The 19605-nt window shown below is 33.1% G+C and overlaps 1 protein-coding gene and 1 long non-coding RNA gene across 2 annotated transcripts in view; one reads left to right on the forward strand and one right to left on the reverse strand.

Moving 5' to 3' along the window:
- The window catches only part of LOC115883207 (uncharacterized protein C18B11.02c-like), a 131294-nt gene that overhangs the window by 107240 nt on the left and 4449 nt on the right, over positions 1 to 19605 (forward strand). Inside the window, exons 6-10 of the mRNA XM_030901530.1 lie at positions 11430 to 11650; positions 14449 to 14639; positions 17169 to 17393; positions 17466 to 17623; positions 17677 to 17832. Coding sequence (XP_030757390.1) covers positions 11430 to 11650; positions 14449 to 14639; positions 17169 to 17393; positions 17466 to 17623; positions 17677 to 17832 — 951 coding nt within the window. The remainder of the gene's footprint in view (positions 1 to 11429; positions 11651 to 14448; positions 14640 to 17168; positions 17394 to 17465; positions 17624 to 17676; positions 17833 to 19605) is intronic.
- Positions 19018 to 19484, reverse strand: LOC115883182. Its single transcript, XR_004050348.1, has 3 exons — positions 19447 to 19484; positions 19155 to 19342; positions 19018 to 19089 (listed from the first exon to the last, which is right to left on the reverse strand). It is a non-coding gene; the product is annotated as an uncharacterized LOC115883182 (long non-coding RNA).

The following is a 19605-nucleotide window of genomic DNA, read 5'->3' on the forward strand; positions in this document are numbered from 1 at the left end:
CGCTTTAATAAAAGCGAAGTTTTGATTTACCCCGCTATAAACCCACCTAACCGAAATATTATAAGCCATTAAAATAATAAAAAATAATGCCAAAAAATTAATCAACAAACTAATACCATAATCATAAAAATCGGATTACAGATTAAAAAGTTATGAAACGTCAAACTAAAATAAATAAATGACTTTATTGTCAAAAAAATTTACAATTTGTAGACAAAGGTAAAGTAAACAAACAAACAAACAAAAGAGAATACAAAACATTATAAAATAACATTGTCAGTCTTATTGTTTAAAATAAACATTTATAAATGTTCACAACGTCAAAGAATAAAAAAATAAAAATAATATTCAAAAATATTTAGTTAGTTTATAATAAATATCAAAGACCTCTAGATAAATTTTCGATATCATTGGTAAATATAGTAATACCAAACCAATGTTTACAAGATCAAATTCGATTATCAAAATATAAGTCATTTACGGCGTAGAAAGTCTCGTCTAGTAAATAAGATTTCAATGCTTTGCGAAATGAAGAAAATTATGTTATGGATTTGATTTCAAATGGCAGGTGATGTGATTTTTTTCGAGTTGTATAATATTGAACTTTTAACTAACTCTGAGCGTGGGGTAGGTAGATAAAAATCTAGCTTCGCCTTCCTGAGGGGATAAGTGTGAGATGGCCTTTCTTGAGAAGCTAAGTTAATATTTTTAATTTTTTTAAAAAATCCTGGCAATGAGCTCTGCTGTTTAGTCCCAGTGAATATCGAACAGCTCTCTTCTGGAGCTTGAAAATGCGGTCAAATTGAATCGCAAAACACGTACCCCAGAATGTAAGGGCATAACTGAGGTGCGACTCAAAAAGTGCATAATATACAGTTCTAGCCACTGACAAGTTAAGCTCCTTAGAAACAGATCTTAATGCAAAACAGGCAGAGCTTAATTGTTTCGACAAAGCGTCGATATGTATGTCCCATTTCAGAGAATTGTCTACAACAAGCCCTACGAATTTTACCGATTTTACGATGATAATGGTGGTGTTGTTAAGTACAAAAGGCTGCAGCGAGTTTTTATACGACAAAGCTTTAGTTTTAGAAATGTTGAGACTCATGATGTTCGAATGGCACCAAGATTTAATGGTGATTCAGTCATTTGATATAATCCTATGAAGTGCCGTGACGTCCTTATTGCTCCAAGTGAAGCTAGTGCCGTCCGCAAAAAGACATATTTTACCACTGATGTTTATGTTAGCAATGTCGTTAATAAAAAGAAGAAACAACCGTTATTTGTTATTTGTATAATGTTTTGTATTCTCTTTTGTTTAATTTTTTATTTACTTTGTTTGTTTATTTTACATTTGTCTACGGATCATAAAATTTTTTGACAATAGAGGCATTTATTTATATAAAAATAGAAAACAAATTTCTTGCAGTAGAGGTATATAATAAAATTATATAAGGATTCTTGCCACTTAACTGCTAATATAGAAATTTAATTCTACGCTGTGTTTGTCATAATGCGGATCAACCTGCTCTCACTACCGGTTTTGGAGCCCTACTCCATCATCAGGTGAGTTTGGGAGATCCACAAAATGACAACCACAGCGCAGAGATAGTTAATTCCGACTTGTCGGAAAGTATCGGTTAGATATTAAGTCCCGAACGGGAGATAGCGGCCTGCGTTGTCATTTTGTGGATCTCCCAAGCTCACCTGATGATGGAGTAGGGCTCCGAAACCGGTAGTGAGAGCAGGTTGATCCGCATTATGACAAACACAGCGTAGAATTAAATTTCTATATTAGCAATTTCTATATTAGCAAGTGGCAAGAATCCTTATATAATTTTATTATATACCTCTACTGCAAGAAATTTGTTTTCTATTTTTATAATTTGGCTTGCCTGAAAAAAAAAGCCTTTTACCATCCTTTTACTATCGATAGTTGCGCCTCGGTGGTACGAAAGTACTACCATTGCACGCAGGCCGCTATCTCCCGTTCGGGACTTAATATCTAACCGATACTTTCCGACAAGTCGGAATTAACTCTCTCTGCGCTGTGGTTGTCATTTTGTGGATCTCCCAAGCTCACCTGATGATGGAGTAGGGCTCCGAAACCGGTAGTGAGAGCAGGTTGATCCGCAGTATGACAAACACAGCATAGAATTAAATTTCTATATTAGCAGTTAAGTGGCAAGAATCCTTATATAATTTTATTTATTTATATATTTACTTAGTAAAAATTTTAGGATGGCGGAATTTTGTGCCGGGGAGCTTATAAATAAAATATTTTTTAATTTATTTTTTCCTACTTTTTCTCTGTTACACAACACTCTGTATAGATCTATTGTTGTTTAATAAACCGATTTTAAATTAAGAACCACTTTTTGAGTTACTGTTTTTCAAACGTACAAAAATATTTAAAGAAAGTTCAAGTATAATAATAATATTTTTTTTAAATAATTTTATTTAAACTCTTGTAATAATTCATCTCTGTGTTATATTACTAACTTTCTTTTTAAGCTACGTAAATTAAAAGGTCATTACTAATGCTTCATAATTTCGCTGTACACGACTAGCTTTTATTTGTTGCTAACTCACTGTACACAAAAACCTTCTTGCACACGTTACTACTTATAAGCAAGTGGAGTACGAATAAGGTTACCATCAGTTCATTCTTTTCTGTCGGTGGTTGCAGACATGAAACACCGGTACTGTCTCATGCTATCAAGTTAATACACGTGGACGAGGACATTGTTGTTTTGGATAAACCTTGTTCAGTACCGGTGAGTAAACTACAGTGTTGCCGGTTTAGTGAGTCTGTTTCTTAAAGGGCATGTTAAGGAAAAACAAAAATACAATTTCCTGAACGCCTTGTATATTTATCCAGGCTAATATATATGTTCCTGTACGTAGACTGACTATTGATGTGGACTAATCGTAGTTTCGTAATCACATACAGGACCTGTACGAAAATACAATTGAGTATAACAATAAATAAAATCCATATGAAGTGGATAACGTTTTTGAGTATTCACCAGCAAACTTACAATATTACTTGTAGATAATATACATTAAAATAGTTGTATCACATAGACATTGTATTTTTTACTATAATTATACAGGGTGGGTCCGAATTGTATTCCGGAAACTTCGGCGGCATATTCTGCAGATAAAAATAAGTAAAACATTTTTTATAAATATATGTCCTAAGCAGCTTAGTTTCGGTGATACAGGGTGTAGAAGTTTCATTTTTATTTCAAGTTTTTCCAAATAATTTCTGAAGTAACGTCAATATTTGGATGAAAATTCGTGTCTGGGAGTTTTTTTGATATGAGAAATTTTATTTTGATGTGTCAATATGACTCCTATTTGTAGGGGGCGCCACCTACATGTGTTTTAATTGTTTTGAAGAGTAATTGAAGAGAGTCAACAAATATACATTTTCATGGCTTTTTACGTAAAAAATGTACCTTGGTAAAAATCGCTGCGAGCAACCGTTCTCAAGATATTTCGAGTAGAAATAGTCAATATATGTCATTATTGACAGAAAAATAAACACGTTGAGTAGGTACATAGTTATTTCACTGAAATAATAAAATTGGTCAATTTTTATTTTTTTAAATTAATCAAAAATGGTGGAAAAATGATGATAAAACAATTTCTGTTGAACTTTTGACACAAAACATTTAAAATTTATGATTTCAGTCTAATAACTATTTAGTCAACATGTTTAATTTTAGTCAGTGGTGACAGGTATTGATAATTTCAATTCCAAATATCTCGAAAACCATTTCTCGTAGCGATTTTTACCAAGAGAACTTTTTTTTAAGTAAAAAATAGTAGTTCTGCGAAACTAAGCATTTTAGGACATACAATTATACGAACTTTTTTACTTATTTTTATCTGCAGAATATAGTGCCGATGTTTTCGGAATACAGTTCGGACCACCCTGTTTATCTTACAGGCAACATATACTTTTGTGGTAAGTATATAAAATCTAAATAAAGTAAAACTTTTCTATAATTTTAACATTAAACAGGGTGAGTCTTTAACTAAGTGCAAATATTTTCAGGCCTGGTAGAACTGGATAAAAGAAAAAATGCTGCAATTTTCAAAATATATAGACGAACACAAGGTAGTTATGTTTAAAATCGATTAAAAAAATTAACTTAAATTATTAAAAAATAATCTTGTAAGTAAATAGCTTGAATTGTGCTAAAGCAAAATCTTTATTGGAAGTTTAGGAATGAGTCGAGCAGGGTAGTTTAAGTTTGGGAGAGCGAATGAATTGAGTTGAACGACTCTAAAAATCACGATACCCTAGACAAGGAAAGGGAGTCTCTCTTTCCTTATCTAAGGACAAAATACTCGGAAGCTGAACCGCGCAACCGCGGTTTACGTTAAACTCAGCTGAACTTTACCGTTGATGGACTTTGTAAATAACGGCACTTTTTTATAAATACCAGAGTAAATATGGCCCTATTTAAAAACAAAGTTAAAAACGCATCAGCATTCAGCATTCCTGTATTTTTAAATCATACAAAAAATACTAAAAGCACTTTAAAGAAGATTTACAATTTGTGAATGTGTTCTGGGGATCCAGCAATTCATAGAACTTTGATAATTAATATTATAGACTGCCAGTCTATTGACTGGATTATTTTTAATTTGTGTTGTGGTTCAATAAAAATCTACATATACAGGGTGTTTCAAAACAAATGCGAAAAACTTTAGGGGGCGATTCCTTGTTCAAAATAAAAGGTAGTTTGCTTTATAAACGTTGGGTCAAAAGTCAACCATTAGGGAGATATCGCGGTACAAAGATGGCGGAAAAATAATGTTTTTATTTTTTATCTTGAAAACGAAAAGAGATAGACTAATGAAATTTTATGGAAGCATTACTGTTATGAAAACACACTTTCAGGTAATTTTTTTACTTTTTTAAATTGAGTGGAAGGGGTTGAAATAAACTACCCCTATCATTCTTGTTAACGAAATTTAAAGAAAAATCTTATCAAACACATGCAAATGCTTTAATTTGGATAGCTTAGTTTGTTTAGAAACTTTTTTACCTCTTGTGTTTTTTGATAAAACTCGCCGATTGGAAATTAAAAAATAAAATGTAAAGTATTACATGTCAGGACAAAAAACAATTTTAGATTAAGAATCTAGTGATAATAACGATAATAATAATCATCTAGATAATAACGTATTGCAGTAGAGTAATGTCAAATAAAATAATATTAGGAACATCCTAAAAAGTAACAGCGGCCGACTAGATTTTTTCCTAAAAATTACAGCAGCCACTAGATTCTTTATCAGAAAATGTTTTTGCCCTGACATGTAATGCTTTACATTTTATTTTTTAATTTCAAATCGGTGAGTTTTATCAAAAAATACAAGAGATAAAAAGTTTCTAAACAAACTAAACTATCTAAATTATTTTTTTGCATGTCTTTGATAAGATTTTTCTTTAAATTTCGTTAACAAGAATGATAAGGGTAGTTTATTTCAACCCCTTCCACTCATTTTAAAAAAAAAGTGAAAAATTACCAGAAAGTGTGTTTTCATAACAGTAATGCTTCCATAAAATTTTATTAGTCTATCTCTTTTCGTTTTCAACATAAAAAATAAAAACATTATTTTTCCGCCATCTTTGTACCGCAATATCTCCCTAATGGTTGACTTTTGACCCAACGTTTATGAAGCAAACTACCCTTTATTTTGAACAAGGAATCACCCCCTGAAGTTTTTCGCATTTGTTTTGAAACACCCTGTATAAAATGCTAATGTTTATCTGTGTCGTCCCTACTGAAGTAACGACTTGCAAGAACGACTCTAGAAGTTGCTTTTTTACTAAAAGATAGCTAATTGGCTCTTCTAAAAACTGTCGTCGCCGGATTTTTTGTTTTTCATTTAATTAAAAAAAATAAAAAGTATTTTTTTCCCTTATGTCGCATGTCGCGTCGTGGCGGATGCGCCAGGCTTCAACAGTAAAAGGGATTTTTGGTTTAAGGCTTTATTTATTTTGTTTTTAGTCTTATTTAAGTAAATATGTATTGACTATTGGTATTAGTTAAAGCTTTTATATTTATTTTGTACTACTTACTACCTGTACAATGTGGTATTGTTTATTGTTAAAATTATTGTATTGTATCGTTGTAATTATTGTATTTTCTTGACATAGAACACCTATAAGGTTTTTGCAGTTTCTTCTTATAGGACGTAATCGAAGCTGCAACATTCTAATAAAATTAGAACTATAAATTTGTTTTATTATTTCTAATATGTTACAGTAATTAAACTAATACATTTTCCCAAAACGTTTATTTCCCCGTGAAAATGTGATTCAATTTAAGAACTGATATTAAGTTAAAAGAATTATTCATATAATGTCCAAAATTCCCGCAAAGCGCTTCTCGCCGAACAAAACCGAACTCTCCGTGTCGGATCCGAATCTTAGACAAGGAAAGAGAGGGGACAGGTAACACGGCAGCTGAAAGTGAGGCAAGTTGTCACCACGCGAGATTCTCCAATGGCGTAGCATCAGAAATTAGCTTGTACCTAGACGGTACAAAATATTTATTAAAACGTAAACTAATATATCGTTCATTTTTGTGTAATGCATATACAATTTTGGTTTTTATATATTTTATAGTCTCAGCTTTATAATATTAGAATATCTAAGTCGATAATGCAAAATTTATTTAACAGTCACAGTCGACTGATTATCAAGACAATTATTTATTTATTAACGTGTGTATAATGTATAATTAAATAAGAAATAATGTAATAACATATGTTTGAAACGTGTATATACATATATACTGTATGATCAAAAAAAACGGGGTCTTGTTTGTTTGGAAATGACAATTTCAGAAATGAATATTAAAAATTGCATTATTCATTGAATCCGTAAGCAAGTGTGAAGGGAATTGACTAGATTCATTATTATACCGTATAATCGAAAAAAAGCGACGTCCAGTTGGCTTGTAAATTACGATCGATGATATTCCCCATATAATTCTACATATAAAATGACATAAAAACTAGACAAAACGACATCGAAAAAAGACGGCATCAGCGATAGCTATGAAATGAAGATCGCTGTCATTTTATACGTAAAATTATATGGGGAATGTTGTCGATCGTCATTTACAAGCCAACTGGACGTCATTTTTTTTCGACCATACGGTATAATAATGAATCAATTCACACTTGCGTACGGATTCAATGAATAATGTAATTTTTAATATTTGTTACCTTCAATCATAAGAATATCCTAATTTTCCACAAAAAAATAAACAATTCTAGAAGCTTTGTGTTATTTTATTTATTTTTAAATTTTTATTAATTACTCACTGAGACTATTATTATACACCTAAATTAGCAAATTTTTTGAAAGAATATTTAAAAAAAATATATCTAGTAACAAGTAGCCCACCACAAGTTATATAACAACTATACATATAGATTTTTTATCACTAGAATTTTTAATTTTTTTTTATAGTTTACAATTATTTTACATATTTGATAACAATACTTTATACATTTTTTACATGTAAAATATATATAAAAAAAATGTTTATTGCAGAAATTGTATTTCTCTGATTATAATTCCCTACGCCACTGGAGAAATCCATGCTGAGTAGCATTATTTATAGTTTCAAACATTAATTATAATAAAGGATATTGAAAATACTACTTGGAATTATTAAAAATAGTTTGGTTTGGATGTGGTACAAAACATATTAAAAGCATTTTACATATTTTTACTGCTATAATGAAAAAATGTACATTTTATGACCATATAACAAAAGTTGTGTATCGATTTTTATGTGTGAAATGTAATTCCAGCCACTTTTTTCTCGCTTCGGCCTCTGCAGCCATACGCTGAACATCTCACCATACTAAACAATACAGTTTATAAATTTAAAACAAAACAGTTGTCACAAAAAACATAAAAATTCTCTCGGTGTCACCTCGAAATCTTGTCACCAAAGTATGGCCGCCGATCGAATTTTGGCCTCACTAACCGATCACGGGAGAATATGCGTGTCAGCTGTCCCCTCTTTTTCCTTGTCTAAGATCCGAATGCTTCCGAGGTTTTGGTGTTTGCGGTTGCGCGTTTCAGTTTTCGAGTATTTCGTCCTTAGACAAGGAAAGAGAGACGTTCTTTCTTTGTCTTGAGTATCGTGAGTTTTAGTGTCGTCTGATTTCTAAAGAGGTAGCGGTGATCAAACTGTTGAGCGGCTGAAGCGGGCAAGCGACAAAAAGAAACAATAATTAATTCCGGTCAAAGCGGGTAAAAGCAGTTGAAGCCGATTGAAGCTGACTGACTGGCGCACTATGGCCACGCGCATACAGTTGTTCCTCTATTTTTTACCGCTAGTCTGCCGCGATAAGGCGAGAGAGCGAGAAACCGGTGCACTATGGACGTACCGTTATACATGGTGTAACCAGTCCGACTTTGTTTTATTAATTTACAGTTACTTAGCATAAAACTGAAAATTCATTGCAGCAATAAGTACCTTCTAGAATTATACCGTGTGGTGCATCGGAACACGTGGCATTGGAAATCCCATGTTAATTTTGAGACGGTTAATTTTATGCAAAAGTGGTATTTGACTTTTTTGAAGGGGCTACACTTTTGTGTAGAATTTCGTTTTATTTGGAATAGTCATTTAAAAGTTATTTGCAAAAATCTGCCTTCAAATTGGTAAAATTTATAATACGGACCAAAGCTACAATTAAAATACAAGTAAAAATGTGATTGTGTCATTGTCAAATTCGGTACCAAGGTACCAAACAGAGTAATTTTGTATAAAATAATTATGAATTTCGCAATTTCTGAAAAAGTTACCTATTAAATAGTATTTCCGCTGTTAGATATGTTCGCAGCTCAGTCTCCGGAAAGCCTATACCGAATAAGTCAACAGTATAAAGAATAAACCGGAGGTTTGAAACTAAAGGCACTAAGGTATAAAGCACATGGAAGTGTGAAGACAAAAATAGTTGAACAGGAAGAAAATAACAATGACTTGAATATTCTTCATGTTGAAACATTGACTCCCTTTTATCGGGGATACAGTAGGAAAAGACCACAGTATCATTCGCCAAACAAGTTTTCCTGTGGAGCACACTCAAAAACCGTCTTTATGGGCATAAATAACCGTTAAATACAGAAATTTATATTATGTACAGGGTGTCCCACAAAGAACAACTCTCGGCTGTATCTCGGAAAGTATTAGCCGTAGCGACTGCTGAAAAAAATATTTATAACTAAAGAGGCTATGCGAAATTGCTGGAAATTATTTTCAAGTTTGTAGAACGACCGTTAGGGGGCGCAACTGCAACAAAAAATAAGAAAATGGAGTTTTTACACAATTTTGCCTAGATAAGGTGTACTATAAGTAACAGCTTCATAATCTTCAGTAAATTTTGAATATTTTTTGTGAGATCCATTTTCCCCTATCTACCAAAATAAAGTGGTGGGGGAAGGTTAGATCTGTTTTTATTTGAATATTAATACCTCTGGATTGGATGATCGGAATCCAACAAGTGAGGGCTCGTTTAAAAGAGCATTTCTTACTCTATATTGTACCATATAAACAATAATAATTAGCTTTTGAACGTAGACGCTAGGGGGCGTTGTCTTACAATTTAACAAACATTGCGCGTTTTTTCAAAAAAATTAAATGCAATAGTATATGTAATTTTAGCTGATAGTAAAGAGTAGTAAAAGCTTAAAAAGTCAGCGAAAACCGCATCTTGATATCTTCTTTCAAACCGAAGATATTAGCAAAATTATAATAAATACCAAAAAATAAGCCTTTAATTACCTTATTTTGACAACACGATATCAGTAGCCCTCTTGATTATGCCCATATTTATGCATATACATATATATATATATATATATATATATATATATATATATATATATATATATATATATATATATATATATATATATATATATATATATATATATATATATGCATTTTATTATTTAGTATAGTTTAAAAAAGTTGTGAAAATACATGTGACGAAGAAGTAAAAGCAAGAATTGAAATGACACGTAAAGAGAACATTCAAAAAATGGAATACCACGCTCACCAGTAGAACACCACCGCAAACCCGATTGCGAACACTATGTTGTTACATATGGTCCACTCTTCTTTACGGATGCGAGACATGGACGCTAAAAGTCGAGAATATAAATAAAATAGAAGTCTTTGAAATGTGGTGCTACCGGAGAATCCTTAAAATTTCTTGGACCGAACATATAAGCAACGAGGAAGTTCTTGGACAGCTGAACAAAGATCGGGAACTGTTAACCACCATCAAGGCCAGAAAGGTTAGCTACTTCGGACACATAATGCGTGGCACCAAATATTATATTCTTCGTTTGATTATGCAAGGAAAAGTTGAAAGTAAAAGATGGGTAGGTCGAAAGAAACTATCATGGCTCAGAAATATACGGAACTGAACCGGTCTGGGGGTGGAGAGGCTGTTTCATGCAGCAGAAGATAGAGAACTCTTCCACGAAATAGTCATGGAGATTGCCAACGCCTGAAGACAGGCACGGCACCGCAAGAAGAAGAATAAAGTTTCTTGTATTACAAATATTTCGATAATCCCTTGAATTATTATGGATGTATTTGGTATGAGCGAGTCCTGGGCGAGTGATCTAGGAATGAACAGCAAACAACTCATACACCGCCGTTACTATTTTCAGTACAACTAATTCTTTTGTACATGATCATTCCAATGCAGACAAAAATTAACCGTCTTTTTCAAACCACAGAAATTCTTCTAAACAAAAGAAAAATGTGACATCAAATTTGACAATGACAAAATAATATTTTTGCTGGTATTGTAATTGTAGCTTTCTCTGTAATTTTTAGTAATTTGGCAAATAACTTTTAGATGCCTATTCCAAATAAAACGCCTATTCCAAAAAAAAATACTAGACGACAGTACAACTTTAACGCCTCTTCAAAAAAGTCTAATACAAGGAGATAATATTTGACTTATATAATTTTTCAAAATTTACATGGCATTTGCTATGTCCCGTTTGAAAAGTTATTTTAATTTCCCTTCATAGATACTTGACTATTATTTAAATCAATTTAACTTGTGTTTTATGACAATCTACTAACTGCCTATTAATTTTTTTTAATATACAATTTGCATGTTAAATCAAGTTGAGTAATATTTACATTATCTAATTTCGACTGTGCTATTCTGCTTTTAAAATAATGTAGTGTGTAAGGTAAGGTAATTAAGTTATAGGTAATATATTATTAGTATTCCTATGAGGGGTTGAGGATATTATTATAGGACTAATTACAGGATCTATATAATCAACCAAAAAAATGATTGAGTTTTTTGTTAGTATGAAGTAATTTTAATTATTTATTGATTTATAGGTTCACCCCTGTGGACGGTACAGGCACAACACCGTAGTCTTCATACTAGCCAAGGAGTACAACCTAAAAAATTTGAGAACAATCCACAGGTTAGATCGGTTGACCAGCGGTCTTCTGCTGTTTGGTAGATCGCCTAAAAAAGCGAGACAAATGGAACACCAAATTAGGAATAGATTGGTATCCAAGGAGTACGTTTGTAGAGTTGAAGGCGAATTTCCTGAGTAAGTACAATACAATCGAAAAAAAAACGGCGTCAGTGATGGCTATGCAATGAAGATCACTGTCATTTTATTAATGAAATGATATGGAGAATGCCATCGATCGTCATTTTCAAGCCAGCGGGACGCACCTCTATTTTTTTTTAATTTTATCAGTTAATAGATGACACATACATACATGGCCCAAATTATTGCATATATCGTTTAAAATATACGGGAAGGAATTTAAAGAATATTTTTTTAATACATATCTTTGATAATCTGTAATAAACATTTTTTTGTTAAAATGGATATGGTAAACAATGTTTCTCGTTCAGACCCAATATTATTACAAATTCTTGCACATTTCGATTTGTGGTCTCTTGGGTTTCAGAAGAAATTTGACCATTGTTTTGGCCTTAAAATGCCTAGAAACATTATTTCGCAGTTTAATAGAGTCAGAATAGTAACGCTCTGTCCCAACAGGGCTACCGGCAAGTTGCAATAGCTGAAATTGTAGGAGTTAACCAAAGCGATGTTTCGCGAATATTAAAAAAATTCAGGGAGACAAACGAGGTTACAGACCGGCCTGGAAGAGGTAGAAAGAGAGTTACTACTGCTGTACAAGATCGTGAAATGTCCCTAATTGCACGACGCAATCCCCTGCTTTCTAGTATTGCTATTAAAATTGAGTTAGCTCGCCTTGAAGGGGTAAATGTTTCAAGAACATGACAGAGGATTACATTTAAGGAGGCCTCTACGTGTTACGAAGCTTAATTTACAGCAGAAAATAACGCGACTACAATAGGCTGAGGTTCATCTCCTCAATACAATCCTCAAGCAAATGGACCTAATTGGAATTTGGTTATGTTTAGTGATGAAACAAGAATAGGCCCAGTATCAGACTCGCGACGAATTTTGGTCTGGAGAGCATCTGGAAGACGAGCACGCTTGAATGCAGCTCAACCCCGTGTCCCGTTTCAAGGGAGAAGCATAATGGTATGGGCAGGTATAATGGACGGAGCTCGAACTCCTCTTGTTTTTATTGATGGTACAATGACAGGTGCCTCATATTTTAGAGACGTTTTAGAGCCATTGTGCGTCCATTTCGAGGAGCAGTGGGGGATGCATTTGTTTCATCATCATCATCATCATGTAGCCATCGTTGTCCACTGCTGAACGTAGGCCTCCTCCATATTTCTCCATGTCTCTCGATTTTGGGCCGTCATCATCCAATTTCCAGCAATCCTCTTTACATCATCGGTCCAGCGTGTCAGTGGTCTGCCTCTGTTACCTTTATCTGCTCGACGTCGTCATTCTAACAATCTTCTAGTCCACCTGTCTTTAGATGTTCTCGCCACATGACCTGCCCATCTCCATTTCATTCGAGTTACGTGTTTCACTATGTCTTTAATTTTGGTTTTTTGTCTGATAGTGTTATTAGGAATTTTGTCTCTTTTAGTTATTCCAAGCATGGCTCTCTCCATGGCTCTCTGGGCTACTCTTAAATTTTCTGCTGACTTTTTCGTTAATGTTAGAGTTTCCGCTCCATATATAATTACCGGCAAGACGCATTGTTCATAAACTTTCCTCTTCAAGCATATGGGTATATCACTTTTAAAGGTCTCCCGCAGTTTGCCAAAAGCAGCCCAACCCAAACCTATTCTGCGCTGTATCTCGTGTGTTTGGTTGTTCTTTCCGATTTGTATTTCGTGCCCGAGATATTTGTATATATGTGTTTCTTTTATGTCGGCGTCACCTATTCTGATGTTCTGTGTCAGCACTAAGTTTGTCATTATTTGCGTTTTACTCGTATTTATCCGGAGACCGATTTTAATGAGGCCTGCACTAATTCTTCGAGCATCTGCTTTGAATCTCCGATGTTATCTGAGACAAGGACGATGTCATCTGCGAATCTGAGATGTATCAATCTTTCACCATTCATATTTATGCCCCTATTCTCCCAAGAGAGTGATTTCATTGCGCATTTGTTTACATTGCGTTTGTTTACATGAACGATAATGCTCCTCCCCATCGCACTTTAGCGGTTCGCGAATTTTGTGAGGAAGAGGGTATAAGAAAACTGTGGTGGCCACCGATGTCTCCAGATATGAATCTGATCGACATGCTTGGAACATGCTAAAACGCCATATACGACCAAAAGGAATGATCCCCCCTTACCTTAAATGAATTGAAAATTGCTGCGCGCGAAACATGGGAAGCCATTCTTCAACATCTTCTGGACAACTTAATTGAGAGCATGCCACGTCGTCTCACAGCTTGCATTGAAGCTCGAGGAGGCAATACAGACTATTAGTTGTGAGAAATAATTAAAATTGTTTTCAATATTTTCTGTTTAAAATGAAATTTGTTTTTGTTGATCTTCACTCATTATGAAATAAAATTATAATAACAGCCTAGTTGCACTTAGATTTGTAATTTTATATTAGTTAGTCGTGTAGTAAGCCAATATGTCCAAAAATATAAAAATAATCATATTAGGTTGAAAATAAAATAAAAATATCGTTATATGCAATAATTTTGGCCATGTGTGTATGATAAAAAATAAAATAAATTCTATCGATAATATTATTATCAATAAAAAAATACCTTGGGTTAAATGGAACCCTTAAAAATCAAAAGTTATCATTTCCGGTGAAACAAGAAGTGACCGAAACTAATTGAACACGTCAATCAATCCTGATTTATGTCATATGGCAAGATACCAAATTTCGTTTCTTTATCTGAAAAATTAAAAAAGTTATAGGGGGTATAAATTTTTGGAAAAAATAATTGCTGATAATAAAAATTTGTTTTTGCAGTGAAATATTACTGTGTAAAGAGCCCATAGAAGTAGTAAGCTATAAAATTGGAGTGTGCAAAGTATCGCCTAAAGGAAAGGAATGCAGCACATTCTTCCACAAACTGGGATACAATGGTAAGACTAGCATCGTGCTTTGCAAACCGAAGACAGGCAGAATGCATCAAATCCGTGTACATTTGCAGTATTTAGGTTGGTTTCATTCAAATTATTATTCTATATAGAGCAAGATCCCAGGGCCGCCAGAATATGTAGTTAGTAAGCAACATTAAAATATTAATAGTGTCACTTAAAGAGTAGAACAAAAAAAAAACACAAATACACCAATTAACGAAATAAATATTTCTCAAAATCTATTGAATGAATCGTACGCACGAACGCTTTACTACTCCATAATGATGTCACCCTAGAGGTGTGTAGTTCGGGAACGACCTAGTTCCAATGAACGATTCCGACCCCGGAATGAAAGGAACTAGTTCCTGGTTTCTCAAAGAACTAGTTCTTCAGAACCTATTCTGGGATCGAGACTGTGACCGATATAGAATAATATTCGACGGCGACGGATCGGCTAGCGCGCGTAGCCCAATGGTAGGCAGGAGTGGAGAGTGCCAGCCGTACGTTATCGGATCCGGACCTAGAGGAACTAAACTAAATAGTAGTGTTGGGAAAATTCGAATTAAATAATACGACTAATTCGATAGTAAATTAAAACTAACTAATTCGAATTATCTTTTTCGATATAATCGAGATAAAAATTAGTAGTATTTTATATTATATCTGTGGTAACCGAATTACAAATGAACATAAAACATAACCTCTTATGGACGAATACGAATATTAGTAATTAGTATAGTACTATTAGTAGTATTCTTTCGTTCTGAACGAACTGAAAATTTTCACTTAAACGGATTTATAAAGGGAATCGACAAAGAAAGGAACGATTCGATATGGAAAAATCCAGAAATCATTGTTATTTCCTATACCAAGTAGGAATAAATCAGTTTAAGTGAAAATTTTCATTTCGTTCAGAACGAAAGAATACTACTATTATTTGGTTCATTTCCATCTCACCTAAATTTCACCGAACACCTGCCGAACGCTAAAATTAATTTTCTTCTTTTATCTAAATAATTATTGATTGCAACTGATAAAATAAAAAGAAATACGAACCGCACGTAAACAAGGACATACTTATATCGTTTTAGAAGAAGCTTTTATTTTAGATATGAGCTTTTCAATAGGAATTGAAACAATCATAAACTCGGCACTTTTAAATTTAAAACTATAAATTATGGTTTAATTTATTAAGCGGCTTCGGCACAGTTAATAGAATACATTGAATAAAGATTTTTTTTATTTTTTATTCAGTGATAGAATATAGGTATGGCAATGGTTCAGATTTGTTTAAAATAGCCCCTAGACGAGCACTAGCTGGGACGAATTTATTTTTAGGTTAAATTTATAATACTACTAAATAATTCGAATTATTAATTCGATTGTGAAATATGAATTATTACTAATTATTCGATGGTGAAAATAATTCGATTATTCCCATCACTACTAAATAGACTAGTTTAGTAAGTTTAAGTACGAACGGATCGGCCCAGCGCGATCGATGCTAGGCAGGAATGGGGAGTGCCAGCCGTATGCCGTATGTTATCGGATCCGGACCTAAAGGAACTAGAGGAACTAAATAAAAGACTAGTTTACGTATGGATCAGCCAGCGCGATTGATGCTAGGCAGGCGTGGGGAGTGCCAGCCGTATGCCGTATGTTATCGGTTCCGGACCTAAAGGAACTAGAGGAACTAAATAAAAGACTAGTTTACGTATGGATCAGCCAGCGCGATTGATGCTAGGCAGGCATGGGGAGTGCCAGCCGTATGTTATCGGATCCGGACATAGAGGAACTATTAAAAGACTAGTTCACGGGAATCTATTCAGTTGGCAGATCCGAGATATAATATAAGGCGACGACGATGGATTCCGCCTTGTCTATTGCCACAGCCGGCCGGTGCGGTCTATTACCACAGAAAATTGTCGTTTGATACTGTTTTTGATTTTTAGTTTGTTTTTTAAATATTTTATGGGAATGTTTCAATTTAGGTCCCTAAAATTAAGAAATATCTTATAAAACGAAGTAGATATTCTGAATTTTTAGACAAAAACAAAAAGAAGTGAGGAAAAATGCAATTTTTCGAAAAAAAATCCAATTGATTTATGATATAGTTTTTTAAATTCTGATTTTAGTTTATTATTTTTTTATCTGCAATAAAACTTACCTATATGTTTTTAACATACACAATTACACTTCTCGTTATATCTCCGTACATTATAAAAATTATACAGATCATACTGTGAATAGTTCTGACTGACAACGAAACGCATTAGCAAGCAAGGGGGATGTCAATGTTAGTCGGGAACTATTCTGAACTAAATACCTAGTTCAAGGAACTATTCCTCTGGAGGAACGAGAACTATGGAACTAGTTCCTCCCAAGGAACTAGAATTCCCACCTCTATGTCACCCGACAAAAGTTTGTCAGTTTTATAAGTTTTCGATCTGAAAACGAGACAATTGATTTGTAATTTCAGTTTTTGTATGATTCATCACGAAAAAAATTACAGCACTTTACCCTAATATAATACTAAATCAGGTCTGGCTGCACTCGAATCTTGCTCTAAAACAGAAAACAAATTTTTTTATAAGAATACTAATATAGGTTATCCTGTTGTCAACGACCCTCTATACAACCACGAAGTGTTCGGTCCCCTAAAAGGCAAAGGAGGCGATCTTGGCGGCAAGACAGACGACGATCTAGTGAAAGATTTAATTCACATTCACAACGCGGAAAACTGGTTGGGTATGGACGGCGACAGTGAACTTTCCATGTTCAACACCAGAAAGGACCTAGACGACTCCTTGGTTGGACCCCTGGTTCCTAAAAGTAAGTAATTTATCACAATAATCTTGGAGAGGCCTTGGGTGGCGATGAAAAATATAATTTTTTAATTTTTAGGTCGAGTACTGGGCGATGATGACGCAGATCCTGTGTCTCGAGAACCTTCACCTTGCGACGAACCCTGTGACAGTAGATCATCACCTCCCGCTTGTGAATCGGCACCAAGTCGTCTAACGATGACGTCTTATGGGAACAGAGCAGCTCATGATGCTAAGGTATACTGTAACAGCCTTGAAAACCAAAATATAACTTCAAATTTGTATTATAGGTGACTGTGGCAACTCAGACAGGCCACGAAGCTCCAGATTTTTCGTTTAATCCTGACAAGATGACAGTGGATCAACACTGTTACGAGTGTAAAGTACGGTATAGAGACCCCAAACCACAAGACTTGGTTATGTACTTGCACGCATGGAAATATAGGGTAAGCACTCTTTTAATAAAATTAAAATTGCCAAGGTATTATAATTATTACAGAAATAAAGGTGTCTAATATTGATACTAACAATTTATAGGCTTGGTGCATTCTCCGCTGGTGCTGCCACCATCGGAGAATATCTAAACAATCAGTATATACAAATAGACGGGTGTAAACAGCGAGTATAAGAAAAAAGTTTATACGAATATTCGAAAAGTGTTATTGAGTATAATTTGTGAAAATTCTAAAAAGTTTTAAATATTTTGATATCTTCAAAAAGTCCCCAGCAAGCAAAATTTATTGCTGGAACATTGCGAAAACTTCCCAAAGCAAGGTGTAACATTGCTTTTTTCATTGTAGAGAGGTTTATGCGAGGTTTCAGGGTAGCTCAATCTTCCGCCAAATAACATTGCAGTGCAAGGTTGCATTTTACAATATTATTGAAACGTTGCTGATGTAACGTTCAAGAAAGTAGTAATTTGGGATGTATTAGCAATATTGTTAATTTTACGTCAATACAATATTGGTAAAATTATATTATTAATTATAATTAACTGACTAATTGCTAAAATAATATAGCAAAAAATAGATAATGTTTCATTAAAAACCATTTCATTCACCAGAGGGAAAATATAAAAATTATTTTTTAATATTTACTTATCAATTAATGAAACAGTTTTTTCTTGCGAACATTAGCAATTTTATGGAATTTTATGTTAACAATAATACATCAGTAATAGGTTATAATCAATAGAAACATTAATGGATATTAAATTGTAGACTTTCAGATAGGTATAATATACTTTTACTAATATTGTATTGACCAAAAACATAAACAATATTGATAAAAATATGTAGGTATATCTCTATATCCATTGACTTAGAAAAATTAAAAATGCTCGGTAAATATATCCCTACCAAGAAAGTCGAATTTGTCAAACAAATTGAAAAAAAAAACAAATAAAAATTAGAAATTTATCACCTACTTGTTTCAAAAATATCAAAAATACTGTCAAGTACTGAGAACTTACTGATCTTTTCGGCTGTTCATTAAATAAGAAATTACTCAACTCTGACCTCCGAGTCGAATTTCTAAAAAAATCTTAAAGTTGAATGTCTGAAATAATACAAAATATATAGGTACGGTATAAACATTAATTTAATTTCTTATTCAAAAATACAAAAGGAAATCATGTTGAATTGTCTTATTCGTGGTTTCAAATTCCTCTTCGGTAAAGTTTTGAAATCTATATCCAATCATTTCTAAAGTAGTAAAAATAAAATCAATCAGTTGTAATAAATATAAAAAAAAGCAATGAGAAACTTACCTCTTGTGACAGTAATCTTTGAGGCCCCTTTATGTCCTTATTTTAAAAATTTCAAATGATTATAACATCATTAAAAAAATATTATTGAGAATAATTAATACTGAATATTATTTGTGATTTTATCATTAGATTGATATACTCGTATCCTGATTTTATCTACTTCAATTTTCAGTTGGCTAAAAGCTAACCTAAAACATAAAATATAGCTTAAAAACAAACTAAACTAAACAAACTTTGTTATACTTATTCATAAGTATTATAAAAACACACATAATAATACAATTATACTTACATTTACATTCATTAAAATCTCATTCGAAAAGCATAAAATGTGATACTAAAAACGTAAAAGTGCGTTAACCTAACCTAATTTATACCATATGATCGAAAAAAAAGACGTCAGCGATGGCTATGAAAAGAAAATCGCTGTCATTTTATATGGGGAATGTCA

The sequence above is a fragment of the Sitophilus oryzae genome, unplaced genomic scaffold, assembly GCF_002938485.1.
Source record: "Sitophilus oryzae breed Bouriz unplaced genomic scaffold, Soryzae_2.0 scaffold_1828_pilon_pilon, whole genome shotgun sequence".
NCBI classification, from domain to species: Eukaryota; Metazoa; Arthropoda; class Insecta; order Coleoptera; family Curculionidae; genus Sitophilus; species Sitophilus oryzae.